At 38.2% G+C, this 25,654-nt stretch overlaps 2 protein-coding genes across 3 annotated transcripts; one reads left to right on the top strand and one right to left on the bottom strand.

Annotated features, from left to right (window-relative positions):
* Nucleotides 1-871: 871 nt before the first annotated feature.
* LOC141810328 (protein mono-ADP-ribosyltransferase PARP11-like) lies at nt 872-7,781 on the bottom strand. The gene is made up of 8 exons (XM_074697743.1): nt 7,762-7,781; nt 7,420-7,544; nt 6,534-6,654; nt 6,374-6,449; nt 5,946-6,018; nt 2,866-2,993; nt 2,464-2,615; nt 872-2,373 (listed from the first exon to the last, which is right to left on the bottom strand). Exons 2-8 carry the CDS (start codon nt 7,534-7,536, stop codon nt 2,057-2,059), a joined length of 984 nt encoding a protein of 327 aa, XP_074553844.1. The 5' UTR covers nt 7,537-7,544; nt 7,762-7,781; the 3' UTR covers nt 872-2,056.
* An 833-nt stretch (nt 7,782-8,614) lies between these two features.
* On the top strand, nt 8,615-25,432 carry LOC141810819 (sodium- and chloride-dependent GABA transporter 2-like). 2 transcript variants are annotated; one of them, XM_074698638.1, is made up of 16 exons: nt 8,615-8,695; nt 9,012-9,194; nt 9,432-9,566; nt 11,521-11,661; nt 11,812-11,926; nt 13,632-13,676; nt 14,495-14,624; nt 15,943-16,077; nt 20,492-20,595; nt 20,694-20,818; nt 21,253-21,365; nt 21,456-21,593; nt 23,398-23,500; nt 23,912-24,012; nt 24,564-24,710; nt 24,832-25,432. In XM_074698638.1, exons 2-16 carry the CDS (start codon nt 9,026-9,028, stop codon nt 24,997-24,999), a joined length of 1,869 nt encoding a protein of 622 aa, XP_074554739.1. In that variant the 5' UTR covers nt 8,615-8,695; nt 9,012-9,025; the 3' UTR covers nt 25,000-25,432. The 2 variants fall into 2 exon arrangements, with proteins under 2 accessions (XP_074554739.1, XP_074554740.1); XM_074698639.1 differs by having other exon boundaries at nt 8,666-8,695; nt 9,015-9,194.
* Nucleotides 25,433-25,654: the final 222 nt, after the last annotated feature.

The following is a 25,654-nucleotide window of genomic DNA, read 5'->3' as shown; positions in this document are numbered from 1 at the left end:
CAGGGAAACACTTTTAACATGGCTGAGAGTTACGTCACTTTGTTTTTCATACAGTCATTGACGTATACTGAGTTACTGAACTATTAGCGTGCTGTAACTGTTCCACATCATTTTATCTTTCAATAGAAGTGCAAACTTTCCAGATACAACATCATCTGGATGGGATTATAATTCAGTGAGCTGAGGTGAAAAAACATCCACACTTACACACCAGGTCTTTAAATCCTTATTTCTATGAACTATAAACTAAAGTTTTAGATAAGAGTTTTCGTATATCTCTGTTTTTCTAAGAGTCTGGATGTATATGAGGCACTATAATAGGATTTTAAGGTACACCTATGTTCTAATAATAGGGTAACTGAACACTGGATTTCATACACCCTTTATGAGGTTATTTGTGTATCTTGAATCTTTGATGGGAACAGATGTGTTTTCATTGTGAGCCTAAAATCAAGTCTCAGGAAAGAAGGAGGAGTCCCTTCTTGGTGGTTGACATCCCAGAAATTCATAGAGAGTTGTTAAGATGCCCTGAACGCAGGGATGTCTGGTCCCCGGACTGAACCTGGTTCTTCCCCTGTCTCAAGCTGACTTTGGGGACTGGAGAGCCCTCGGACTCAGGCAGCTGGCTCCAATGGGACCACAGCACCCAGGTCCTTGTGCCTCCTCCCTCTATGATGTGTATGGTGGGACAGTTGGACGCACATCAGGTGAGAGTAACCTTAACTTAAAAAAGACATAAACCTTGAAAACCAAAATAAAATTTAAGATAATGTTATTCTAAGGGGACTTTGCAATTTTCATTATTTTTAAGGTTTTTTTTAGAGATACACCTTAAGTGAAAAGTTTATTACCTGTAACATGCAAATTACAGACACAATATGTAGCTTCAGCTGGGTCTGCACTCACACACCTGTTATAATAGGACTAAACCGTAACCTGTCTGTATTTACCTATGGGAAATGCGGTTCTCTCACACCACCTAGTGGTAAACAAAGATATTAGCCTTTGTGCTACTCTCCTCAAAATCACACATTCATACAACAGATTTAACAGGCGCACAAAGCAACGCAGTATTACACCATTTCTCATTACAGTACTACACATGTAGCTGATACATTCTTAAAAATAATGACATTGTAAGGACATCCTACGTTTCCTGATTATGAAAGGCGTTGGCAGGTGTTGACATCACACTGTTGAGTTTTGGGTGCTGAATTTGACGTTTTTATTGTTTGGTTTGAACTTTGTTTCTGACAAAATTCAACCTTTTGCCACTGTCAAGTCTGTTCAAGGATAGACGTCAGAAAAATACACACCAACACATATTGCTTAAGGAACCACGAAAGAACAAGACACTAAATTTATGTCATTGTGACACAGTTACAAAAACCTTTCATGGAAAGGGGGGAAAGGGCACGGATGCATGGTTGAAACAATGCAGAGGTAGATGCGTTTTCAGGAATAAAAACAAAGAAATATCCATGCCTGCGTAATACGTCGTACTAGGTACACATACATGTTGATGACTACTGGATCGTAGTTCCAAATGAGCGACTTGGAACATTAAGTTGTTTTTGGTTTTGTCACTTAGAATCATGTCCACATGACTTTTTGCTCATGCGTGGAACTGCAGCTGATGGCAGGACATCACTTCTAAAGCAAAGGCTGTTAACTTCACTCTTATTCTACACAACTGTGCACAGAGATTGAACAAGCAAGCACAGGATCTGCATGAATTACAAAGTTTGCCACAAAATCTGGTCTTTCTCATCCTCGTTCAGTGAACCGAAGCATTCCAACTGTCAGAGCCAAGTAAAGATGTGCTGTACAACACAAAGCCTTTACTGTCTCACTCCTTTTTTTATTTTCTCCCAAAGGCACTTAAGATGACCTATGCTCCAGTTAGCTACTGGATCTGTCTGAAAGAAGAATGCCCAATAAGCTGCTTCTTTGTCCATCCAAAGCCATCTTTTCTACTCTGTATCCAAAATATGTCCATGTATTTGATCAAGCGTCGGCTAAAAGAAGAAAACGTTCATCTCTTCTCATTGAGTTTTTAGTAGAACTCGATCAGATACTCAGGGTAAATCTGATTGCTGTCAAAAATAACATAAATCTTTGGGTTGGCCATATCGTCCACACAGCTATCATAGAAGTTGGTGAAGCTGGCGTCCTTGGAAGGTGGTCTGCAGTACATGGGATGTCCGACTGTGTATTCTCCAACAATCACTCTGGCTAGGAACATCGTCTTATACGGAGGCTCACAAGAAAATATTGGAGGAGCAAGTCCATGTCTCTGCAGCGTGGTGCTGTGCTTCCCTGTAGTGTGACAGAATTTACTAGAATATTTGGCGTCCCTGGCAAAGTAGCTCCCTGCAGAATAGAAACGAAAAGGTGAAAAATCAGACTGAGACAAGAAAGCAAATTGTTTCATGTTGCATCACACGACGCAGAAGGATCTACCTTTGCCATAGACATCGCCATGGCTTCCTGTCAGCCGCCAGTCAAAGTTAAAAGTACATATAGCTTGTATGTTGCTGTGTCCTGTGCCATGAAAGAGCATTCGCTCCTCAATATCAAGTGTGCGCTTGACTTTTCGTAGCTGGGTTTTCTTCCTTTGAACCAAGCAACAACAACACGTCAGTTATTCCAAAGAAGAATGTTCTAGATACAGAGCAGACAGACACTACAGGGATGTGGTCAAAACTAACTGACTTTAACACATGAACTCTTTTATGTGGCAGAAAAAGTGAGAATTCTTTAAACTGGGTTGTATTTTATTTAATTTTATAGAAGCTTGGAGAATTAATTTATGAACAAGAAAGAAACCAGTCCACACAAAACAAAACAAAAATAAATGTCTACCTGCAGAAAAACTCCCACAAGTCCAGATTCTGAATCCTTTGAATGCATTTGATTGGATGGTCCATGGTCCTTTCATACAGTCTTGCAACCTCTTTAAACTCATAGGTGTCTCTACCAAGCTGAATGACCTGCAAACACAAGAACACACATGTTGGCATGTAAACAAAAGTAAATCTATAACTCAGATAAAATATCCCCAAAGCTTGGTGTGGAATGAGACCAGAAAACATCTGTAGAAAGAGTTTAATGTGGTCATTCAAATTAGTCTGTTGTGTTAATTCATTGTGCTTCCAACGCTATAAACTGCTTCACTCAGTGACATTGAATAGTAAGTACATTATGGCTTCACAGCTGTTAATAAATGGCATGAAATAACAAAACAAAGCTGTATAGTCAATCTAGCGCCACATGTTGACCAGGTTTCAATAGGACAGAGTGAAGATATTTTCCACCTTTTGCTCTACCAAAGGTTTCATAGAGCTCTGTGTAGCTCTCTCAGTCAGCTGAGGGACAGTCTGGTCACAGCCATGGCAGAGTTCACATGAGCCTGATACAGCAGCAGGCCAGGCTGGTTGAAACCTGTATTCCTCTGTGGTTGTTTTTTGGTGTTTTTACATCTTCTGCTCCAGTTGCTCAGCACCGAGTCTGCTCTGAAGGAAAAGCATAAAGGTGTATGGAACAGAGCAACTGGGGTCAAGAACACCTGGTCTTGTGGACTTGGTCTGCAGACGCTACCTGTCGTGGTGGGCCCTACTCTTGCTTGTGTTTGCACCACCAACTTGACTCTGGTGCTTCACAAAGTCAGCGTGTTTGATGTGTGAACGCTTCAGAATGACTTAGTGTCATTTTCCACATCTTATAAGATTACGAAGCTCAGACCACTAGTGTGAATAACAAATCTAAAATGTGTGTTACAAACTAATTCAGAGATTAGAAGGTGAACTGAGTGATGTGCAGATCTCAGCCAAAACAGCGCTGCCAAGATCTTGCTAAGGGTCCGCAAATACAAACTTATCAACTAGGGATGGGCAAGTACCATTACTTGGTATTGGTACCGAGCCGATACCAGCCTTTTTTCAAGGTATCGGTACTCGTGAAGGGTGCAGATTAATGGTGTCCCAGTCCGATATTGATATTGGATATCGGTCCGATATCAGCAAAAAAACAAGTATCGGTACCGTATCAGAATGCATCTAAAATCTCCGATATAAGCAGTTTCTGTTACCCATTGGTTAATAATGAATAGGTCAGTTTTTCCTCATACCTACTGTTGCTGACTACTGTTCTTTGTTTGAATAATATCACTTAATCAAGCCTTTTCTAACATGACAGACATACTACAAAATAAGTAATAAAAGTATGCATGTTTAATGCTGATATCGTATCGGATTAATATCGGTATCAGCCAATACTCAATGCTGCAGTATCGGTATCGTATCGGAAGTGAAAATGTAATATCGGGACACCCCTAGTGCAGATACCAGCAGGGGATACTCTAGGCAAGAAAATCTTACGTTGAGTAAGTCCTCCTCACCATGAGTTGCTGCTAATTGCTGTGGTTTAACACCACAGCAAATGTGCGTCAGGTCCTGTTCAGACAACATGAGTGAACCAGGCAGAGTTAACTGTTAAACTGTTTTATTTTGCACTTTAGTTTACTTTAAAAAGACTTAAACTCTGAAAGTTGTTAGTTTTATTGTGCACTGTTAATTTTTTTATATATATTTATCAAAAAAAAATTCTAAACTCAGAGAGAGTTGTTTGTGTTTTATTTGGACTTAATAGCAGAGTGACTGTGCTGTCTTTGATCACAATGATGAGTCACTGTTAACTGAAATTGTATGTATCAAAAGTACTAGTAGTATCAGTACTCGGTATCGAACATCCCTTTTTTTTTTTTTTTTGTTGAACATCCCTAATATCAACTTCTTTCTGAAAACCCTCCACTGGCTCCTCGTCCCACTCAGAATTGAATTCAAGGTCTCCCTCCTCACCCATCAATGCATCCACGGTCATGACCCTCAGTACCTCAAGGAACTTCCAACAGACTGCAGATGCCTTTAAATGGTACCAAAAGACTTCTCTATTTAGAAAAGCTTTTACCTAACTATAGGCTCCCTATTTAATTTTAAATCTCATATTTTATCGTTCCATTTGTTGCTCTGTAGCACTTTGAGGTTTTCTAATATAAAGTGCTTTACAAATATAATTTATTGTTATTGTAATTATCATTATTATTATTATTATTATTATTATTATTATTTTCATAATTATTATGGCAGGAATAATAAAAGCTAGGGGTTGTTTTGGCTTTGTGTCATCTAGAGCTGAAGGATTTGATCAAATCATGCAATGGCGAATATTTTGAACGTATTATAGTTTGCAAACACAATAATTGCATTATTATTTTATTATGAAAACAAAGAAATATTGATCTTATATATTCCTTCACTATCTAAAGCAGTGGTTCCCAAACTTTTTTGCTTTGCCCCCCTTAAGGAGGTAAGATCATTTTCAGCACCACATACGTACGTCCACTGCTACCAACTATTTGCTCTAAGACAAGTACACTCTCAGACAAGTGTTTTTGCTTGTAAACATGCAAAAACATCATTTATTTGAAATACTGTGCATTTTTTTCTTTATGTGTGAATATTTCTGAATATTCAGGGGATTTTTTAAAGGAGCTAAATGTCATCATTTTTAGAAGATTTTTTTATGACAGCCTCAGCACAGAAACTTTTTCTCCATCAGATTTGAATAAACCAATGGAATGGTAGAAAAACAGCTGTGGAATAGAATAGAATAGAATAGAATAGAATAGAATAGAATAGAATAGAATCTCCTTCATTTATCCCAAAAGGGAAATTCAGAGTCACAGTGATCTTAACAGACTGTCTGTGGTGGTGTGCTGACAGTGTCAGCGTGCTGCTCTAATAGCTGCAAAGACAGTGTGACACCAGTGAGTCAGCACAATTTCAGTAATATTATCTAATCTCTCTGGAATGAAGGCTAACCCTTTCTTGTAGCACAGCTGTTTGAATGTGTGTTTCTGATTCAGTAAGAGCCGTCCTACTCACCTGGTAAGGCTCATCTGTATTGATTCTTTCCCAATGACACGGCACAGGCAAGGCAAGGTTATCACAAATAAACCTGACAGAAATGAGACAAAGAGAATGGAGTATGTCAGTACATTTACATAGTTTTCAGAGAAATTTTCATTCAAGAAAAACCTCTCAACAGAGTCTGTGCGTTCTTAAGGCCTCGGTTTAGCACAGTGACTACATCTTGGATGTAATGTACAGACTAGACACCTTTAGGTGGCCACCTCATTCCAACCATGGACCCATTACCTTTTTGCTGCAGGACATCCCTCTCTCCTATCACAGTTTTCTATGGTATTTACTTTCCTGATTTTCTCAACGCCGTCATATAAAACGCCATCTCACAACCTCACCCTAAAGGCTAAAGATTTTCAAAGTTTTCACTTTGATCATCAAAGCCTTACCTGAAACCAGTTGCAGAATGGAGGGAGCGTTTGATTGGCCGCTGCTTCCCTGTTGTTACATTTATCTGCCGCATAACTGGGAAAAAATTGAATAAGGCTTTAAATACTACAAATGACAAATGATTATGTCATACTTTTGTTAAATGTATTTTTGTATGACCTGAAAAGTCCAGTCTGTAGGTGTACTTTGCTGTGTAGAATTCCATGACACCTCGTTGATTCCTGTTGTAGCACTGCTCAATCTGAGCGCTGGTCACAGAGCAGGCTGCACTAGGATCAATCTGACAGGGGAAATTAAAACACATATGTAGGTATAGTTGGGGCCTAAGATAACTTTTTAAGTTTAAACGTTTCACATACTTGTGTATTTACATTTTTTTGGTTTGATTTGTTTTGTTTTCCCTATGTGTTCAATCAACTTTTAAATAAGGGATGTTTAATAGGCATGTGCTGCTTTGTTTTAGGGTAAAACAAAATTTGATTTCCATCTTCTGGTCACACAAGCCACACAAGGCTTTGTTTTCTCAAAATCCTGGATTATTTATCTCAATGCATGTTTTTTTTTCCATCATAACAGACTAAAATTAGATGTTTTTGGTGTTCAGAACCACATCCACTCTAATTTCTGTCACAAACTCAAGTGATGCCAAAGACAATCTGATTACACTTTCATGTTAAATCACATACCAAAAGTAGCTCTGCATATTACCTTTGCCTGTTGACTATGTGGCAATAAAATAAGATTGAAAAACTACTGTACAAAGGTCTATGTAATGAGTGACTGGAATCCAACAATACCATAGGATTTACAGTAAGTCTGTACTGATTAATAGTACTTTTGGCCTTTTGTGCCAGTCACAGTTTGCATTCAGGAATTTTATACTTGAAGGAATCTGAACTGACTGACTTGGACAATCTTCTAATATTTGATCTCACTGGAACACATTTAGACATATTGTAACACAGAGTTAAGGGCAACAGGTAAGGAATCATGTATACATGCTATTAAAAGTGTGCTTTGATTCTGTAAGTTGTCCTGTGACTACCTCAAACATATGCCACACCCCACACTCAGCCAGGTAAAACCAGCACCAGTTGGGCTCTGAGGTGTCCATGTCCTCCATCTCTGGAGACTCCTCCTCGGACGATCTCAATGCTAACATTGCTGAATCTGGAATGAATAGATTCAAACAAACGAACAAACTAAATAATATAGCAAGTGTAATTTTGGAAGTGAAGGGGCGCAATGCAGCTTTAACTTAGGATGACAACAACAAAGCAAAAGAAATCATGTATAATTTTCAAATAATGCAATGACAAACCTAACCCAAGCTAGCTATCATTAGCAGCTACAGAACTGACTATTTACAACTTGAAAGTTGTCTCACCAGTTTTCAACTTGTCCTTATCGGGGTATAAATTCGCAAGGCATTATGGATAAATCACCACAAAGGCCACAAAATTGTGATAAAGAGGGGAAAATAACGCTACATAACATTTTCGTTCCCCAATTCAGGCTTGTTTACTTTTAGTTCCTGGTAGCGTCACATGACGTCTTACGTCATGTGGAAGGGATTGGACTCCATCTCCGAAATGTGATTTTGCCCGGAGCTTGTCTCGTCAGGTTACTCATCACCTATTTTTACAATGTTACAATGTTTTCTCAATTTATTTTTCCTGTTACTTCAAGACAATAGTGTACATTTTTGTACTAATAGGATCTTGTTACTCGGAAGAAAATATATTTTTTGTAAAATAATGAAATAGGCATATATTTATAAATTATAAAAGGAGCAGCAGCGTCAAGATCTTGCAAAAGTAATATTTCCTTCTTAGAACACAGGACAACAAGTGTCATCTTTAAGATAAAAGATAAAAGGGGTTAAAAAAAAACACACTAAAACATCAAGACATCACAGAAAATGCGATACATCAAAAAGTATGGATCTGCTTAGGACTTCCATGTATTCATCCATTTAATGTAACAACAATTTTAATTTACCAATAAATGTCCGATAACCTACTTGCGCATTTAGAATGCTTAAAATATGAATGCACAAAACTTTCTGCTTACTTTTTGGATTCATGTTCGTCAAATAAATTTCTTTCCTGCAAAGCATAAACATGCGTAACTGCCCTAGTTTACGTATATTAAAGAGCGTTCAACTCGTGTGTGTGTGTGTGTGTGTGTGTGTGTGTGTGTGTGTGTGTGTGTGTGTGTGTTTGGTATCTAGGACACACCCCACATTTACCCCTCGTTTCTCCAAACTTCACTCGGTCTGTGAAGGAATCATCAGTGCCCACTACACTACACGCCCACGGGTGAGAATTACGCATGCATTTTTATCTCGATTGAGAATCAGGGAAAATCGGAAAGTGTCGTTATCTTTAGCACAAGATAGGCTTCATACTTAATTAAAGTCATGTGCAGTAAATTGTGCGTGGTCGTTTGGGTTGTAGGTTGGACCCTCTGCACGGCATTAATGCAAAGACGAAACTTAAGCATAACAGCCTGTGCTATTGGTGCAAAAAGAGAATTTCATCATGTTTTTAATGCATCCTTTACTAATAGACAGGAGTTGGAGCTGACAAAAATAAAGTTTCTGTGTACATTATGTTCTGCATAATCTGCATGCAGCAGACTGGATCACAATGGCCGAGGAGACAGCCAGAGGGGCACAAAAGGGGAGTCCTGAGGAGGGTGTCCAGCCGAGAGGCAAATGGGCCAGCAACATGGAGTTCCTTCTCTCCATGGCTGGAGAAATCATTGGACTTGGAAATGTTTGGCGGTTTCCCTATCTATGCTTTAAAAATGGAGGAGGTAAGGGTGGATGAATCTATAATTTCTGTAAAATTATCTGTGATCAGTGTTGCTTTGGCTGATTATTGAGTATGCAGAATTCTATAAGCAGGATTCATGAGATCTTCAGAGTAACACAATATTTGGGGATATAAGTGCATTTCCATTGCTCATTACTGAACCAGCTGAGAAAACTTTTGATATCTTGGTTTTAAATGTATTTTCTCATTTTTCTGAAGATGGGATTTTTATTTTCAGGCGTCTTTCTCATCCCCTACTTGGTGTTCCTCTTCTGTTGTGGCATCCCTGTTTTCTTCCTGGAGACAGCACTGGGCCAGTACACCAGTGAGGGAGGGGTGACTGCCTGGAGGAAGATATGCCCCATGTTTGAGGGTAAAAACAAGGCTCATTAGGATTTTTGAAGAATGACAAAAGACAGTCTGACAACATGCTGCGTTTTTTCTCCTTTTAATGAAGGGAAAACCTGAAGTCTCAGCATTCAGTGAAATCTCAATCATAGTTTTTTTCCTATCAAAAATAAGTCATTGTCAGCACCATCATAGTTTATTTATTAGGGGTGCATCAATCCTGATCCTGGTATTGGTGATAGTGGACACTGGAGCCTAACTGTCAGATAGAAAAAGGACAGAAGAGCAGAAGAAAGCTAAACAGGAGAGAGATAGAGCACGAGCTCAAAGCTAAAATATGAGCTAAAGGCTAAAACACGAGCTAAACTGCTTGTGAAAATGTTCATTCATATTAACAAAGAGGATTCACTTACTTTACACATTGTGGACATGTCCACAATGTGCAAAGTACATTGTGGTCCGCGAACCACTAGTGGTTCGCCAGTGCCCTCTAGTGGTCCGTAAAGACCGTGAGGAAATTGCATTTTTTTATGGAACATTCACGGAAAAAGAGGGGGTAGTGGTGCGAGTTGTTCGCTACTACGCAAATTGATAAAATTAAAAAAAAAAAAAAAGGTTCATTAAAGCGTTGACTAATTTAGTGTAATTTAAGTACTTAAGTATATAAATACTAGAAATTTTAAGTATTTTTTGGAATAATGTATCAGTAATGTAGTTATACTCAGATTTTCAGGTCTATTTTCTCCCTCGCTGTAAAAGAAAACAAACAAAACACCAAACTATGAGGAAATGAGTGCACTTTTTTACTTAAGTCTCTGTCATTTTGAAAAAAAACTTGTTCTAAATAAAGGGAATTTAAGAAATAAAATGAATAATTTTAATCAAAAAAATAATTGGCGTATTATCCATTTTCAAAATAATCGTTAGTTGCAGCCCTAGCAAGTTTTAACATCCATGATTCAAGTTTATAGCATATGAGTTTGTTCTCTGGGGTGTTGTTCTGGGGCTATTTAGCTCGCGGTGGTCCGCAAGAGTTTTCTGGGGGGATAAGTGGTCCTTGGTCTGAAAAAAATTGAGAAACACTGTCTTAGAGCACAGGGCTGTGAGTAGTGTCAAATATAGCTGGCTACTAAACTATAGTACAAACTTACAAAGTTTGCTTGTTGTAACGTTTCAAACAACAACGCTGCATAACATTTGACGTCGACCTTACCCTGTCACGTCGTACCTTTTAAAGTTGTCTTGAACAAAGAAAAGTAGTGTTAAAAAGAAGATCTGTTCTCTATTCATTTCAAAAACAAACACACCTTGTTAAGAATGACATCTTCACAACAGTGTGTGTGTGACTCCTGGCCAAAAGGTGGCACTGTAGTCCATTTCAAACAGATAGTCCCCACAGTCCCTTTACACATTTTTTTAAATAAATAATCTGATGAAGTAAAACTTAAAAAGTACAACTTTGACAACCACAGCAGTTGATATTTTACCCAGTGCAGCAATATAGATTAAACTTTTTGCTTGGAATATATCATATTATAGGAATATGGCTTTTCCCAACTCTAATATCAAGAAACAAGAAAAGAACACTTGCCAAGGATTGAGTTAACGTAGTGTGCATCAATCTAAAAAAAAAAACCTTGTGGACCATGTTCAGATGCACTCTTAAAAGCTGACTGTTGTTATAATGGGTATTTAAACTTATGAATAAAAAAGGTTTGTGAAGAGTCAGCCTTAAACAATGGCTGCCTTATGCAGTTACTGCCAGGTGTTCGCCTATCTAGGCAAAGCTACTTTGAAACAAGTTTAGGGAAACATTTAATGTAAAGCAGAATCAGGAATTTTCATTTTTTCTAAACTTTTCTTATGTTTTTTTTTATATAATTTAATATTGAACCATAGTTCTCCAACTGTTGTATAAAACAGGATAAGACAGCAGTCGGAAACCTTAACCAGCCATGTGAAAACTCTGTGTCCTGCAGGGCTGGGCATTGCGTCACAAGTGATTGTAATGTATCTGAATATTTACTACATCGTGATATTGGCCTGGGCTATTCTTTACTTGTACAACTCCTTCAAATACCCACTGCCCTGGTCCACATGCGACAACTACTGGAATACTGGTAAGCTCTTTTGTGGATAACATGCATTCTTTAAAAACATCTGTATTAGATTAGAAAGTTCTTGTTCCTCTTGTTCAAATGTTGAGGTAAAACATTTTCCCATACACGTTTTAAATGGTACAACACTCACACAGCTTCTCACCCTCTCAGAGCTTTGTCACAAGCGGGAGAGCTTATATGCAAACCCTCATCTGTTTCAACCTGATGCCAACTGGACATTCCTGAACAACATCAGCTCACCTGACGACTTTGAAAACTTAACCATGTAAGTTATAATTTCACATCTTGTGAAACATACCAGACAAAGAAAGTTGGAAAAAAGAAGGGTGTAGTTAATGCCGAACTCAATATATGAGTAAACCACTGCTTTAATGTATGAACGGGTTCTTATATCTGTGACATTATAAAGGGGGAAAAAAGTTTATGTCACATAAGACTATCCAAGAAATCTAGATGACCAGACCTTGTTTTTGTTGTGGTATAAAATAATACAGTAAGTGTTAATATATAGAAGATGTATTTAAAAATGATACCATACATTACATTAAATTTGTATTAGTAATGTCAACAAATTCTGTGTCTATTATGTTGTTTGTTACGAAAATTTGCTGTCATATACCCAAGTCGTGAAATTGGGTTCAGGTTACATTTGTTTTTATATGAGTGCAAAGTTTTATGAATAAAACTCACTTTTCTACGACTACCAAATTCTTCCCTGTGAATACAAGCTTACAGGTACGAATCAAAAGGTGCTGAAATGATGTCACTGAGGTCATAGGTCACAGGGAAAGTAATCATTCTTCTCTAACCACGCATGCCCAAGCCCCAGAGGCAAATATGGAGGGAAATGTGGAAGGAGACAGCCTTCGTCTTTTTTGACAGCTTTCTTGCACCATAGGTACTCTGCCTTCCTCCCACAGTCCAAAACATGCTCATCAGGTTAACTGGTCACTCTTGATTGTTTGTAGATGTGCGTGTGTACATGAAAGGTTGTCTGTCCCTGTGTGTCAGCCCTGGGACTGACAGGCAACCAATCCAGGGTGTACCTCTTCAAATTTTCCATGACAAATATTTCCAATTAATGTTGAAACAGGATGAGATTCTTCATTAGGAAAAACTCATTTTAAGAGCAAACACATTAGAAGCAAACACATTAGAAGTAACTTTGTCCACAGGGGGCGCCAAGGATAACATCCCTGGCTTTGGTTATTGCATGTCACCGAATCAAAATTTTTAACAAATTCATTGAATTACTTCCACATAAAGACAAGACTGCAGAGAAAACTTGAAAAATAAGTGCACTGAATACCATCTTACTACTTAGTCTAGTGGTCATAAACTTGATCTCATAGTTACCAATTTAATAGAGGACTAAGTTAAAATTCATTTCTAAACAGTGTGACTGTGTTCATTAGCAAAAAGTTATTGGTTATAATTTATCTTGCCACAAGCTCTGGTATAAATGCAAAGCCAGCTTCGGGTTTAAAGCTACAGTTCTCACTTAACAAGACATCATTATGGGCATGGTTCACTTGCATTAAAAAAATTAAAACACATATATACTGGTTCAGAATGGCTTTAGTTTGAATAGCCCAATTTTCTATTGGCACACACCTGATGATGGGTAGTGATGGGTACCGATTCATATAAAATTGAAAGGTACCATATTTAGGTAGTGACTCTGAGGGAGTGGAAGAGTCGGCAATTTTCCATACTGGACATGAACACAGCATTGTAAGGTTATATATTGAAGAATAAGTATGTTGAATTGAAAAAATGAGATTTTATTATTGAAAAAAATATGTTTTTACCACATAAACACAAAAAAAGTACCAAAAATTGGAACCGTTGAGTACTGATACCAGGTGCCAGGTACCAGGTCTTGGTTCCATATCGTTTTATACATGAAAGGTACCCATCCCTAACTAAGGTGAATTTTTATCCAATTAATGTTTTTCTCTTTTTTTCAGGAACATGACCTACCCAACAAAGTCACCTGAAGAGGAGTTCTGGATGTGAGAAACACAGGCACACACACACAGACACACATGCACGCCAAAGTGACAAAATTTCTAAGAGTGAAACAACAATAGTCCCATGAGAAAACTTCTCTCCAAACTGCAATTAGACTTCACAGTTTTTATTGGATGTTATCTACCCTTAAAACAAACAGACACAGATTATAATCGAGTTGAGGCTTAGTGAAGAAATAAAAGAGACAAACAGAATAAATTGGTGACCAAAAGAAAACAAAATATCTTTGTAGAAGTTGTGTATTTTCTGTGTTCTCTGTATTTTATATTTCTTTGAACCCCCTGTTTCTACTCTCACATGATAAACTCCTGTTAGGTTCCTAGAACATGAAAGCAGATATTTTTTCACACACACACACACACACACACACACACACACACACACACCACACACACACACACACACACACCACACACACACACACACACACACACACACACACACACACACACACACACACACACACACACACACATAAACACACTGGATGACGGTAACAGTGTGTGCTCTTTCCCAGACAGCTTGTAAACACACCACTGGCAGATTTTAACATCTGTATTCATGAGGCAGATGTCTGCATTATTGAACGCACCGTCATGGATTCACTGAGAGTAAATACAACTTTTAGTGCATTCCACACAGGCTGATAGCCCACTCAGTGTTTATTCCACTGGATAAAAGCATCTCCACAGTGGAGAAAAAGTGTTTGTTTGTGTTATAAATCTGTGCTGTCCATCCACAGTCATATTGTCTGCAGAGGATGCAGCGGTTTATTTGTGTTGACGTGATTTTCCCACAGACATCGAGTGTTGAGAATGTCAGATGACATGAATCTGGGTGAGGTGCACTGGGACCTGGCTTTGTGTCTCCTGATCGCCTGGATTCTGTGTTACTTCTGCGTCTTCAAAGGTATCAAATCCACAGGAAAGGTGAGCACTCTTTCAGCACACATTTTACAATTTTTTGGTTTTGGTGCAAAAGAAGTTTAAGAGCTTAAATTTTATCTCTCTTGTATTTTCAAAAAGTAGCCACTTCCTTAAGTAGGTTGAATTCTCAATCAGCACCTTATAGATTAAAATTAAAGCTCCTTAGCGGGGTATTCAGCTGGTTTTGAAATAGGCTGACTTTAAACTTGTATCTCTTTATAAACAACAACACTCAACAAGACCGGGGGAAAAAAATAGGAAAATATTGTGGTTCGTAAAGAGATCAAATTTTGGATAATCAGCACTAAAGGCGCCAAGAACAAACAAAACGCTTCTCACGTTAGGGGTGCAGGAGATAGGAGACAGGACATGATTCTGGACTCAAACATTGAGACATGCATTTAGGATATTTATAGCACATGAAGTTGAACATAAATCAGTATAAACAAAACAAAATTAATTTAATGAATTTGACCAATATTTGAACTTGGCATCAAGATGAAATGGTAGCATCTTGGCAGCAGGTGGAACATCTTTCCTAGGATATTCAGTCATCAGCGCCTGCTTCCATCGATGTACTTCTACCTGACTGAGCAGAACCTCTTTGCCTTAAAAAAAACACATGCTTTCTGCTTGGTATACAAGAAACAGCTGTTGGCTTGCACACCAGACATACCAACTTAGTGAAATAAATATGCATCAGTTTTTACCTTTTCGCTTGTTTACTCTGCCCCCTGGTCCTGAAAAATATCTCCCATCATGTTTAACTCATTGGCTGCCGGCCATTTTCAGAGCATCTTGAACAATCTTTCAAGACCCAAGTAATCTTGTTTTCTACGACTATGTGAACACCAGAACTACCTGAGAAGAGTGGACTCTCTTTTTTTCATCTCTCTCTTCCTGTTTTTGACCCAAAAAACAGACAAAACATACTTTTTTGGATCGTGTTCATCTCCATCATTTGATCCTCTCTATGATCTCTCTGTGACACATCCTCAGTTGGAGCGTGAGCTGCCTGAACTTTTCTGACTTGCAGCATCTCTCTATGCCTCTGTCATCTCACATCTCCTCCTCATATCCATGCTGAGCTCTCATCCAAAGAGCACACCGCTCTTACCCACAGTACTTCACAAGCAGGATTTTGATTGACAAGCTCCTCTAGACTCCACCTCCCCCCGCTGAAAAACATAATTTACACCTATAGATGCACTCACGGTCTATAGATGTCAACAGGAGCCAGTGACTTAAAATGAAGAGTGATTTTTTGTATCTGCATAATATCCAATAAACTTCTTTTGTGTTTGTGTTTTGTTGTTTTCAGGTTGTGTATTTCACAGCTACTTTCCCCTACCTGATGCTGCTCATCCTCTTCATCCGTGGAGTGACTCTACCAGGAGCTGGAGAAGGACTGAGATATTACCTTACTCCTGACTTTAGGAGGCTTTTTGATCCACAGGTAAGAAGTCATTTTCACACTCTGGCTCTTCTTCTGTTGGCGTACGTTTTACAGATCTACTGGATCGATCCAAATATAAGACAAGGATTTTTTTTTTATTCATTGAAAAGGGAGGTTGTCCCAGTCTAACCATTGACACATGCTCATAGTTGCTAGGGTCGCTACACAATCGCAACAGCAGAGAGCGCATTACTGTGCGACCTCTACGGTCATCTGTCAATCATGGCAGAGACGCAGTGACAGGAGCTATGAACAGGAGATGAGGAACAGAGAGGCGTGGTGATTGTCCAGAGCAAAGTGGACCAAAAGTTTGGCATGTCAGTAGACAACTGAGGCAGAGCTACGATGCTAATGTTGAGACAACAACTGTCAGGCAGCCAAAAGGTACATAGAGTTAAAGAGTTTAATGTTTGAAAATCGTCTAAAAAGAGGGTCTAAAAAATACTAATTGGAAAGAAAAGCTTATCGTGCTCCTCAAAGCGACTGTTTCCAAGAGATTGACAGGAGCGTGTCTGAGTTTATTATTGAGAAACGTAACAAAAGGCAGGTCCATTATCAGAGCTGTTATCAGAAATGCATTTGAAATAGAGATCTTGATTGCATTTAAAGCCAAAAATGAACAGTCTGTACTGTCTACTTCAACATTTTTATCAGAATTTCATCAAAAAATAGTTTCTTCAACAAAGTAAATTTTGGTTTTCAGTCTTTTTCTGAAGATTGGTCTTGAAAAGGGGGTTGTCTGATAATTGGGGTCATCCTATATTCGGGTCAATACAGTAAATATTTTTTTTGCATCTTATAATTTAGTATTTGTCTCAAAGATTTATCTACAAAAAGAGTCAAGGCTCTGGTGTCTCAACCAAAAAGAGAATCATTTGTGTCTGACTGTCTCAACACTCCCCTCTCTGTTAAATTCCAGGACAGGATGAACACAATGTCCTGCTGTTCTCTCTTTCTCGTTTTTTCCCTTGACTTGTGTTTCCGGTGTCAGTCCAGGGTCTTAACAAGAAAAGCAGACCTCTGGACCTCTTTCAGTAAGAAGTTTGAGAAGTTTGTTGAGGAAGCTTCCTCTCTTAGTTTATACTAATAGGAGTAGAGAAACAGTTATAAAACTCAATTAAAAAAACTACCAAACAAAGGGTGATATGTGCGAGGAAGTTTCTCACATTTTGTCTGCAGTTTGTTCTCCTATGAGCTGGAACTGAAACTTGTTGCTATTAACTTTTTTCTTTTCACCCTGTAACCCCACATAATAGTACCTCAATATGTTATAATGTTATAGATTTTCACTTTATTATGTAATAACGCCGCATTTTGTAATAATCTGCTGCATTTTATAATAAAATTCTTGAACACAACATGTCATAAGTTCTTACTTATTTCATGCAGGAACCCACATTTTATAACAAGTGATGCAGTATCTAAAGACTTATTACATAATGTGACAAAGTTTATTACATATCAAGAATTGTATTATAAACAGCGTTATTACAGCGTTATTACAGCGTTATTACGTAAGAAGTGACAATTTATGACATATTGGGGTGTTATTACATAATGTGGCGTGACCACACCACCCAAAATAATAATAATTAAAAAAAAGCTGTTAAAGTGGGTATGTTATTCACTAATCTATGTGATGTAATCTCCAAACACAGGGGTAGCATTCAGGATTATTTGGTGTGCTTTCGCACAATGACAGCATCTGTTTCCCTTACTGATGGGTCTCTCCTGATCAGCACCCATCCCCTCTCTGGCCCTCAGCTTCAGGCTTCAAAAATGAGATTTTAAGCTGCTAATGTAAATGCATTTCAACTTTTTCAAGTTTAGTTTAGCTGATTTGTCTCACCAGTCTTTGTGTGTTTGTTCTGATGTCAGAGGCTTTGCCCAATCCAAGCAAAGTATCTGACCATCCCATATTTCCCTGTAAGGAGGACAGAAGAAGAAGAAAAACTTCTCCCACAGTCTTTAACCCACATGGGGAGTGTGAACTTAGAGAGAAAAAGTGAGAGAAGATTTAATGTAGTGCTGAAAGCAGGTGAAAGCAGAGTTGCTCCGTTCCAGATGTTTTTGAAACAAGTCTTCTTATTTAATCACGCAAAACGTGCAAGTGCCTACTTTTGCATGAAGCTCTGAGGACATCGTAATTGAGTTCTGGCGTCCATCTGTGGTTTGTTTTCAGGGTGCATGTGTGTCTGTTTTGTCCATGAGTCAGTGTGCGTGTCTGAATCTGAATGGAGTGCAGCTAAGAGGAAATGTAAAAAGGACACAACAGTGTCATCTGTGTCTGGCCTCAAATGTAAAGATTCCTTGTGTAGGACCAAAGTCAGTGAAGCTGACCCGAGGCTGGGAATAAGCCAGGCCCACTATGGGGCCGGAAAAGGTCCCTGTACATTGTTTTGGAGCTGAGCCATATCTCTCTTTTAGTGGGTGTAAACCCTCTAATGTTAACCAGATGCTGTCAGAAAAAGGCCTCACAGGCGGACATTCCTGTAAACAAAGACAGATACTCCCACAAAAATTCACACATAGTGCAAAATTCCACATGGAAGAAAATGCACAATGTAAGTTCTGTATGTAACAGATCATGTTTAGTGAAAGGGTGGTTATGGAAATCAGTTTTGCAGCTTAGAGCTCTCTGGGTTAATCAAGATTTACTATCACTCAAACTACTCTGTACTGTTTCTATATTATGCTGAGGATAATACTTTTTAATGTTGAAGTCTCGACTGACAAAAGTGAAAAAGCTTGTGTTTTTTCGCTGTTTAATTTGATATCAGATTATAAGGTTGTTAACATGGTAGTCAATACAGACAGTATTTTTTTAGGATTTCGACCATAGACCATGTATAGAATGGACAGCATGGCTCCACCTTTTTCAAGTGTACGGCATCTCACCATTCCCACAAGAACTACACAAGAACTTCAGCTATCAATCATTGCTAAACCTGACGTAAAACCCCATTTGTAACGTATAATAACAAAAAAAAAAGAAACTTTCAGAAAATGGGAGGACTTGAACACAATACAGCCCAATAGTATCTTTATATCACCACAGTGTACGAAGGAGGAAAACATTTCTTCAAGGTGTATTTACTTTTTAAAGAACACCCACAGCCTATATAGAATGACTGGGGAGACAGATTTTGTTTTATTGTGCAGCCAGCCACCAGGGGGAGCAGTTTTTGTGGTGACCTCACTTCAAGCTGAGCAAGCTGTCCACTTTTTTTTTTTAGTTTTTTTACAGTTTGGCTTTGACCAATTGAAATCAATTACTTAACAGGCAGGTGATGAGCACACATTCACACAAGTTGTATCATAACACCCACAAGCAGGAAGCAAAGCTGCATGTTAGTGTATGTTATACAACATAATTCTGACTAAGTAATTATGATAAAGTGTACAACAGAACTGGGATTCTTCAATTTTCTTATATTTTATATCCTAACTTTTTTTATATTTTATTTTTTATAGAGTGTGTAGCTTTTAATACTGTACTATTAAGCAGTTGCTAGTCTCAGATTATTTAATCGTTAACCACAATACACCAAATTAAATTCCTTGAATGTGAAAATGTACTTGGCAATAAAACCTGATTCGGAAAGCAATAGCATGAAGACAGATAATAATTGATTTCACATAGACTCCCGAACAAAATCTTAACCAGAGAAAAAATGTGGGGATCAGCATTCAGGGCTGGTGGAGCGGGAAAAAAAAATAGAGAGTAGGCAATTTTTTCAAACAGGCTAATTTGATCAAAACTCCAAGACAAAAGCCCACCACCAAAAAGGAAAAAAAAAACAATTAAGTGACTGTTCAACTGCAGCAGCGCTGGCGTGTTGTGAGGCCTTGTTTGTTCAGCTCAGTAATGCTACCATGCTTGAAGACAAGCCATTTTTGCCTTTGTGCAGATTTTGACGTTTCTCCCAGTTAGGTTTATTGAACAAAATTTAATGAAATTACAATCGCAACCATGTTTGCATTTTTTTTTCTTCATCCCCGTAAATATAGAAAAGCAAAATGTGTATACAACTGCAAATGTGATTGGTCGACTCAAACATCTGTTGCTAGGCAGAAAAACAGAGAGAGAAAGAAATGCATACATGTGTGTAGTCACACATACAAACTGGTACAGAACCATCAGAACAAAAACCCATACATTTGCGGTGCAAATACTCAGCCCCTCCCCTAGACTTTGACTTTTTAGTTTAAACTTTCAATCAGGTGATAAATGACTTGTTTGATTTTGCATTTTTCCAATTACCCACTCTCTACTTTTTCTCTAGCTTCTGTTTCTTCTTTTTGCATTTTGAAGCTCCACTCACATCCTGCTTAGGTTTATAGAATAATAAACTGACAGTATTTTCTCTGAGTTATTCCACTGAGTCCATTCTCAAATGTTGTGCCTATCCAGGTGTGGATTGAAGCAGGGTCTCAGGTGTTCTTCTCCTACGCTGTGTGTCAGGGAGTGCTCACTGCTCTGGGAAGCTACAACAAATACAACAACAACTGCTACAGGTCAGAGTGTTCAAACACAGACACAGTACTCTCCCTACCAAATCATCAATCGATAATTTAATACGCTCTTTAACTGTAAAGTTGTGTTTCTTTCACAGGGATTGCTTGGCACTTTGCTGTCTGAACAGCGCCACCAGTATCTTTGCTGGTTTTGCTGTGTTCTCAGTGCTGGGCTTCATGGCTCATGAACTGGGGCTGGATATAGCTGAAGTTGCTGCTTCTGGTGAGTAAAATACTCTGTACCTCTCTGTGCCCTATTCTTGATCTGATTGTAAACTCAAATTTTCAAGTGGTTAAAATGACAAACACTCTCCACAAGAGGGCGCCAGAAGTTCAGATTCTTATTTGCTCAACTTTTGGCCAGTGGCGTTTTTAATATAAAGTTGTGATTGTTTATTTTGATATTCTGGTTCACAGCTGTAGTTTATTGTTTTTCTTTTAAAGCCCACTGAATGAGAACTTTAGACTTAATCTCTGCAACAAATGAAATCTGGAAATGAAGCAGAACAGACTGAAGTCATTTGTTCTCAAACTGGACAAAAAAAAAAGATTCATCAAATGGTCATAAGAAAAAAACCTGAGTAGGTCATATGTGCGATAAGAAACCAGGCAAAGAGTTGAAATCCTCTGTCTGAGAGTGTCATGTGCTCCTCACAGGTCCTGGTCTGGCCTTCATAGCCTATCCAAAGGCTTTGTCCATGCTGCCTGGCTCCTCCTTCTGGGCCGTTCTCTTCTTCCTCATGATCCTCTTTCTGGGCCTGGACAGTCAGGTGTTGTACTGTTCTTTGACCATTACAAACTGTGCTTCAGAATTATTAAGTTATATTTACAATAAAGCTGCTTCTCTGTCACCCTCGCAGTTTGTGTGTGTGGAAAGCCTGGCTACAGCCCTCACAGACATGTTCCCACGTTACCTGAGGAAACCAGGATTTAGAGAAATCCTGGTCCTGGGAATAGCTGTTGTTTGTTTCTTGCTGGGTCTGCCACTCATCACAGGGGTAAGCAGAAGAAGTAGACCGAGGAAAGCAAAGAGGAAATGCTCTAATTGAAAATCTGATCATTGTGATAGTTTTATTCAATACTGCATTCTGTAGTCTGTGTCTTATCTGCCAGGAGGAAAGACACTGAGACAGTACTTAAGATTCTTCAAATACATGTGTACGGGACTACAGATAAAATGTGCTACAGACGTTTTAGTTCTTCAAAAGAAGAAGGTGATTTTGCTTTAGGTCTAAGCACCACAGTAAAATAGTTTTTTTTTTTTTTTTTTTTTTTTTAAATCTTTGGACACATCTCAGACACCAGGATGTGAATAGTGCTAAATACAACGGGCTACTAAACTTTGCAACAAACTAGAGGTGGGGGTATAGCTAATATTCTGGATTTATCGCAGGTTGTTAAACCCAAGATGTATGAAATAACTATATCCCAACCATCAAGTACAAAATATCATATAAATGCTTTAAGGCATTGGTTTGTTGTCCTCGTTTGAGTTTCACTTCCTTCACTTTCTTCTGGTGCTCCTTTTCCTTCCTTTCATGCGTGTTTTTGTATTTGGAGAGGAGGATAAAAAGTTGCTTGCATATCTTGTTGGTCACAGGTTTGGGGTTTGCAAACAAAAATTAAAAAAACCTACTGAGGGGTCTGCTTGAATAGTCAAACTGGTGTCATTTAATGCATCAAAGGGTTGAATTTAAAACATATGTAGTGATATAGAGGAGAAATCAGAATACTGAGATGTATATCATGTAGGGATGGGGATGGAATTAGGTACTGACCGAATTCTGTCAAAAGTACAGGGTACCGATTCACGTAAAGCCAAAGGTATCATGTTTAGGTACCTAAATGGATCCTTGTGACTGTGAGGGTGTGGAAGAGAGGGTGATTTTCCATGCTGGACATGAACACAGCATTACAAGGTTATATATTGGAGAATAAATATGTCAAATTAAAGAGTTTACATTTTATTAGTAAACAAATTGATACGTTTCACCACATTAACACACAAAAGTACCGAAAATTGGTACCTTTGAGTACAGATACCGATTGCTAGGTACTGGAAACCAGTACCTTATCGTTTCAAATTTGAAAGGTACCCATACCTAATATCATGTATGGCAATATAGCTCAAAAATATCAAGATGTTGGTTTTAGGCCACATCCTGCAGCCCTACTACTGAGTTTACAAGGTTTGCTTGTTGTCATGTTTTGAACAACAGCTCTACATAACTGTTAATAAATACCTTACCTCATCGCGTTGTATCAGGTGAAAAGTTGTCTAGAACAAAGAAAAGTTGTGTTTAAAGAGGATCCAATCTGCAAGTGCTCATGGGAGTCTTTATCTGCTGGCTTTTTCAGCTTTACACTAGGTGACCGATTGCCAGGTACCAGGCATCGATACCGTATTGTTTCAAATGTGAAAAGTACCCATCCCTCGTTCCTAGGCCATTTGACTATCTGAAACTGTAGCTGAGCTGTTAGCCTAGCTGCAAACCACAAGTCTTAATAACACAACCTGATTTTAGCAAATCTTTAAGGAAGTGAAACTTAATTTTGAAATACGTATCAGAAGATCAATTAAAATGTAAAAACTGAGTAACATAAACTGCTAGATAAAATAAATGCTTCATACTCTGATTAGAAGGGGTTTATTTATGATACATGTCAAAATGAAAAGGTTTTGTTCTGTGGTAGGAGAAGAATAAATTGTAGCCTGGTATAAAAGTTAGCTTGTACTGATGCTAACAGGGGATGAAGAGATGCTGCTTCCCATCACTTATTCTTCACATTTTATTTTTATAGGGAGGGATATATCTCTTTTCGTTAATCGACTTCTACGGTCCAAGTGGCATTAGCCTCCTTCTCATCGCCTTTGGTGAGACCACTGTCATAGCCTGGGTGTATGGTGAGTTGTGTTTTAGCTGTTTTGAACTTCAGCATTGTATTAATCTTAAGATGTTAAGATGTGGTTTCCTTACTAACTTCTGATTAGTTTCATTTATTAAAAAAAAAAAAAAAAAGTTCTGTTAAATACGTATTTCATCACAAATCACAATGCTGGTTGTCAACCTTTGTTTATTTCTTGTCTGTCATCATTTCTTTGTTGTTGTTTATTTTTTGTTTACAAAGGCATTCCTCATCTACTTTTTTCTCCCAGTACTATATGTCTTCTTATTCTTTATTATGTGTCTACAATTCATTTTTTAATAAGCTGAGAATCCAACATCCCGTTGTTCTGTTAGGGTACCATGTGTTTGGGAGTCAATCCATTTTCTTCTTTTGAAATGACAAACACTTCCCATCCATGACTTTGCAGGTGCTGACCGTTTTTGCGACAACATTGAAGACATGATTGGATTTCCCCCACCACGGGTTCTTAAGTACTGCTGGCTGTTCATCACACCTATCATTTGTGGGGTGAGATACTCACACTAGAGAAACATCTGCTGTATCCACTTCTACTTAATCTTATGTAAACTCACCATATTGTAATACTTGTTTTTCAAACTTTTCTTCTTTATTGGCGATTGAATATATTCAACCTTTATTTTGCCATAACAGTAATTATTTCTTGAAAAAAACACACTAAAATGAAGAGGTAAGGTAGCTGTCTCTATCTGAAAATCCTACACGGTGCATACAACAGGAGAGCAGGTGAAATGAGAGAACCTTTATTTAGAAACTGTGTATAAATGTGGACATTTGCTAATGAGAATTAATCACTGTTGTTACAGAGGATTAAACCAATGAGAATCATGTATTGAACACAGCCAGGCTGTTGAGTAAATTAAGTGCTGAAATAGAAATGGCCCCCTCGCAAAAAAAACAAACCCAAACATTTTCTTATGAGAGCAAAGGTTTTAAAACGATTACTGCTTTGATGAAAGATTTTACAGATATTTTATTGTCACTTCAAAGCAGCTTTTTCTTTTCAGTTTTCTCTTACTTGAGCATTTTCTGTCTCCTAGCTCACACTGCTGTACCACCTTGGCGACACATACCCTTTCCAGATCTATGAATACCGCCCTGGGCTTTTAGGAGCAGCACTGGGCGGTCTGCTCATCCTCACTCCTCTGATTTGTGTCCCAGTCTTTATTTTGGTCTCCTTGTGTAAGGTGAGTGGTTTTTAACTGTCCTGTAGTCATGCTTTTTTTTTCTCTGCACTTTACACTGAACTGTGTGAATGAGTTTGTTGATAACAGTTCCCATTAAACTTATCTGCTTCATTTCATCCAGAACCCTGATAACATGACGACACCATCCAGTGACCTGCGTCAGGCTCGGCCCAACAAGCCAATCCTCACTTTGTGTAACCTCGTAGTCTTCAAAGCACAAAAGCAGCCCAACAGGTGGACGGATGAAAATCACGACAAGGTGATGATGGAGGAGCCCAGCAGAGCTTGATGTTTATTGAAGGGAGGTAACAGCACTGCGGCAACTCTGAAATGCACAAATCTTTGTCAAAACACATTTTTTACGCAACTTATTTTTGTAAACACTTAAAGGGACTGTGAGGATTGTGAATCAGATAGCAGCAACACTTTTGTAACAAGGCATGTGTTTGTTTTAGAAAATGAATGCAGATCAGATCATTTTTTAACTCCACCTTTCTTTGTTTAAGGTAACTTTTTACTGGATACAACGCGACAAAGTTAAGTAGTTATCAACAGTTACGTAAAGCTGCTGTTTGAAATGTTATTCTAGCAAACTTTCTTAACTCAGATTGTATCATGGTTTAGTCGCTAGCTGTATTTAGAACTGCTTACAGCAGGTGCTCTGACATTTAACATCAGTGATCCTGGTTATGTCCTACCAGTGTTTGTCTAGCAAGCAGAGCTATACGGTGGCTGATAGGTGTCTGACAATTTGCAAAAGCCACAACACAACGGAAGTTAAAAAGACATTTTTCCTAAAAGACACAGAAAAGTTGTTAAAGTAAGTTAAGGATTGCTTTCTTTCACAACTCAAGCTATGATAAATATAGCTCTAATGCTAACAAAAATAAAGAAATATAAGCATTATGAAGGATACCACAAGGTGACATCCCTACGAAGCTATA

This window comes from Halichoeres trimaculatus, unplaced genomic scaffold (genome assembly GCF_033239565.1).
Source record: "Halichoeres trimaculatus isolate MK-OKI-2021-1 unplaced genomic scaffold, fHalTri1.1 fHalTri1_scaffold_21, whole genome shotgun sequence".
Classification (NCBI taxonomy): domain Eukaryota; kingdom Metazoa; phylum Chordata; class Actinopteri; order Labriformes; family Labridae; genus Halichoeres; species Halichoeres trimaculatus.
Note: the sequence above shows the minus strand (reverse complement) of the source record. Positions and strands in the feature narration are given on the sequence as shown.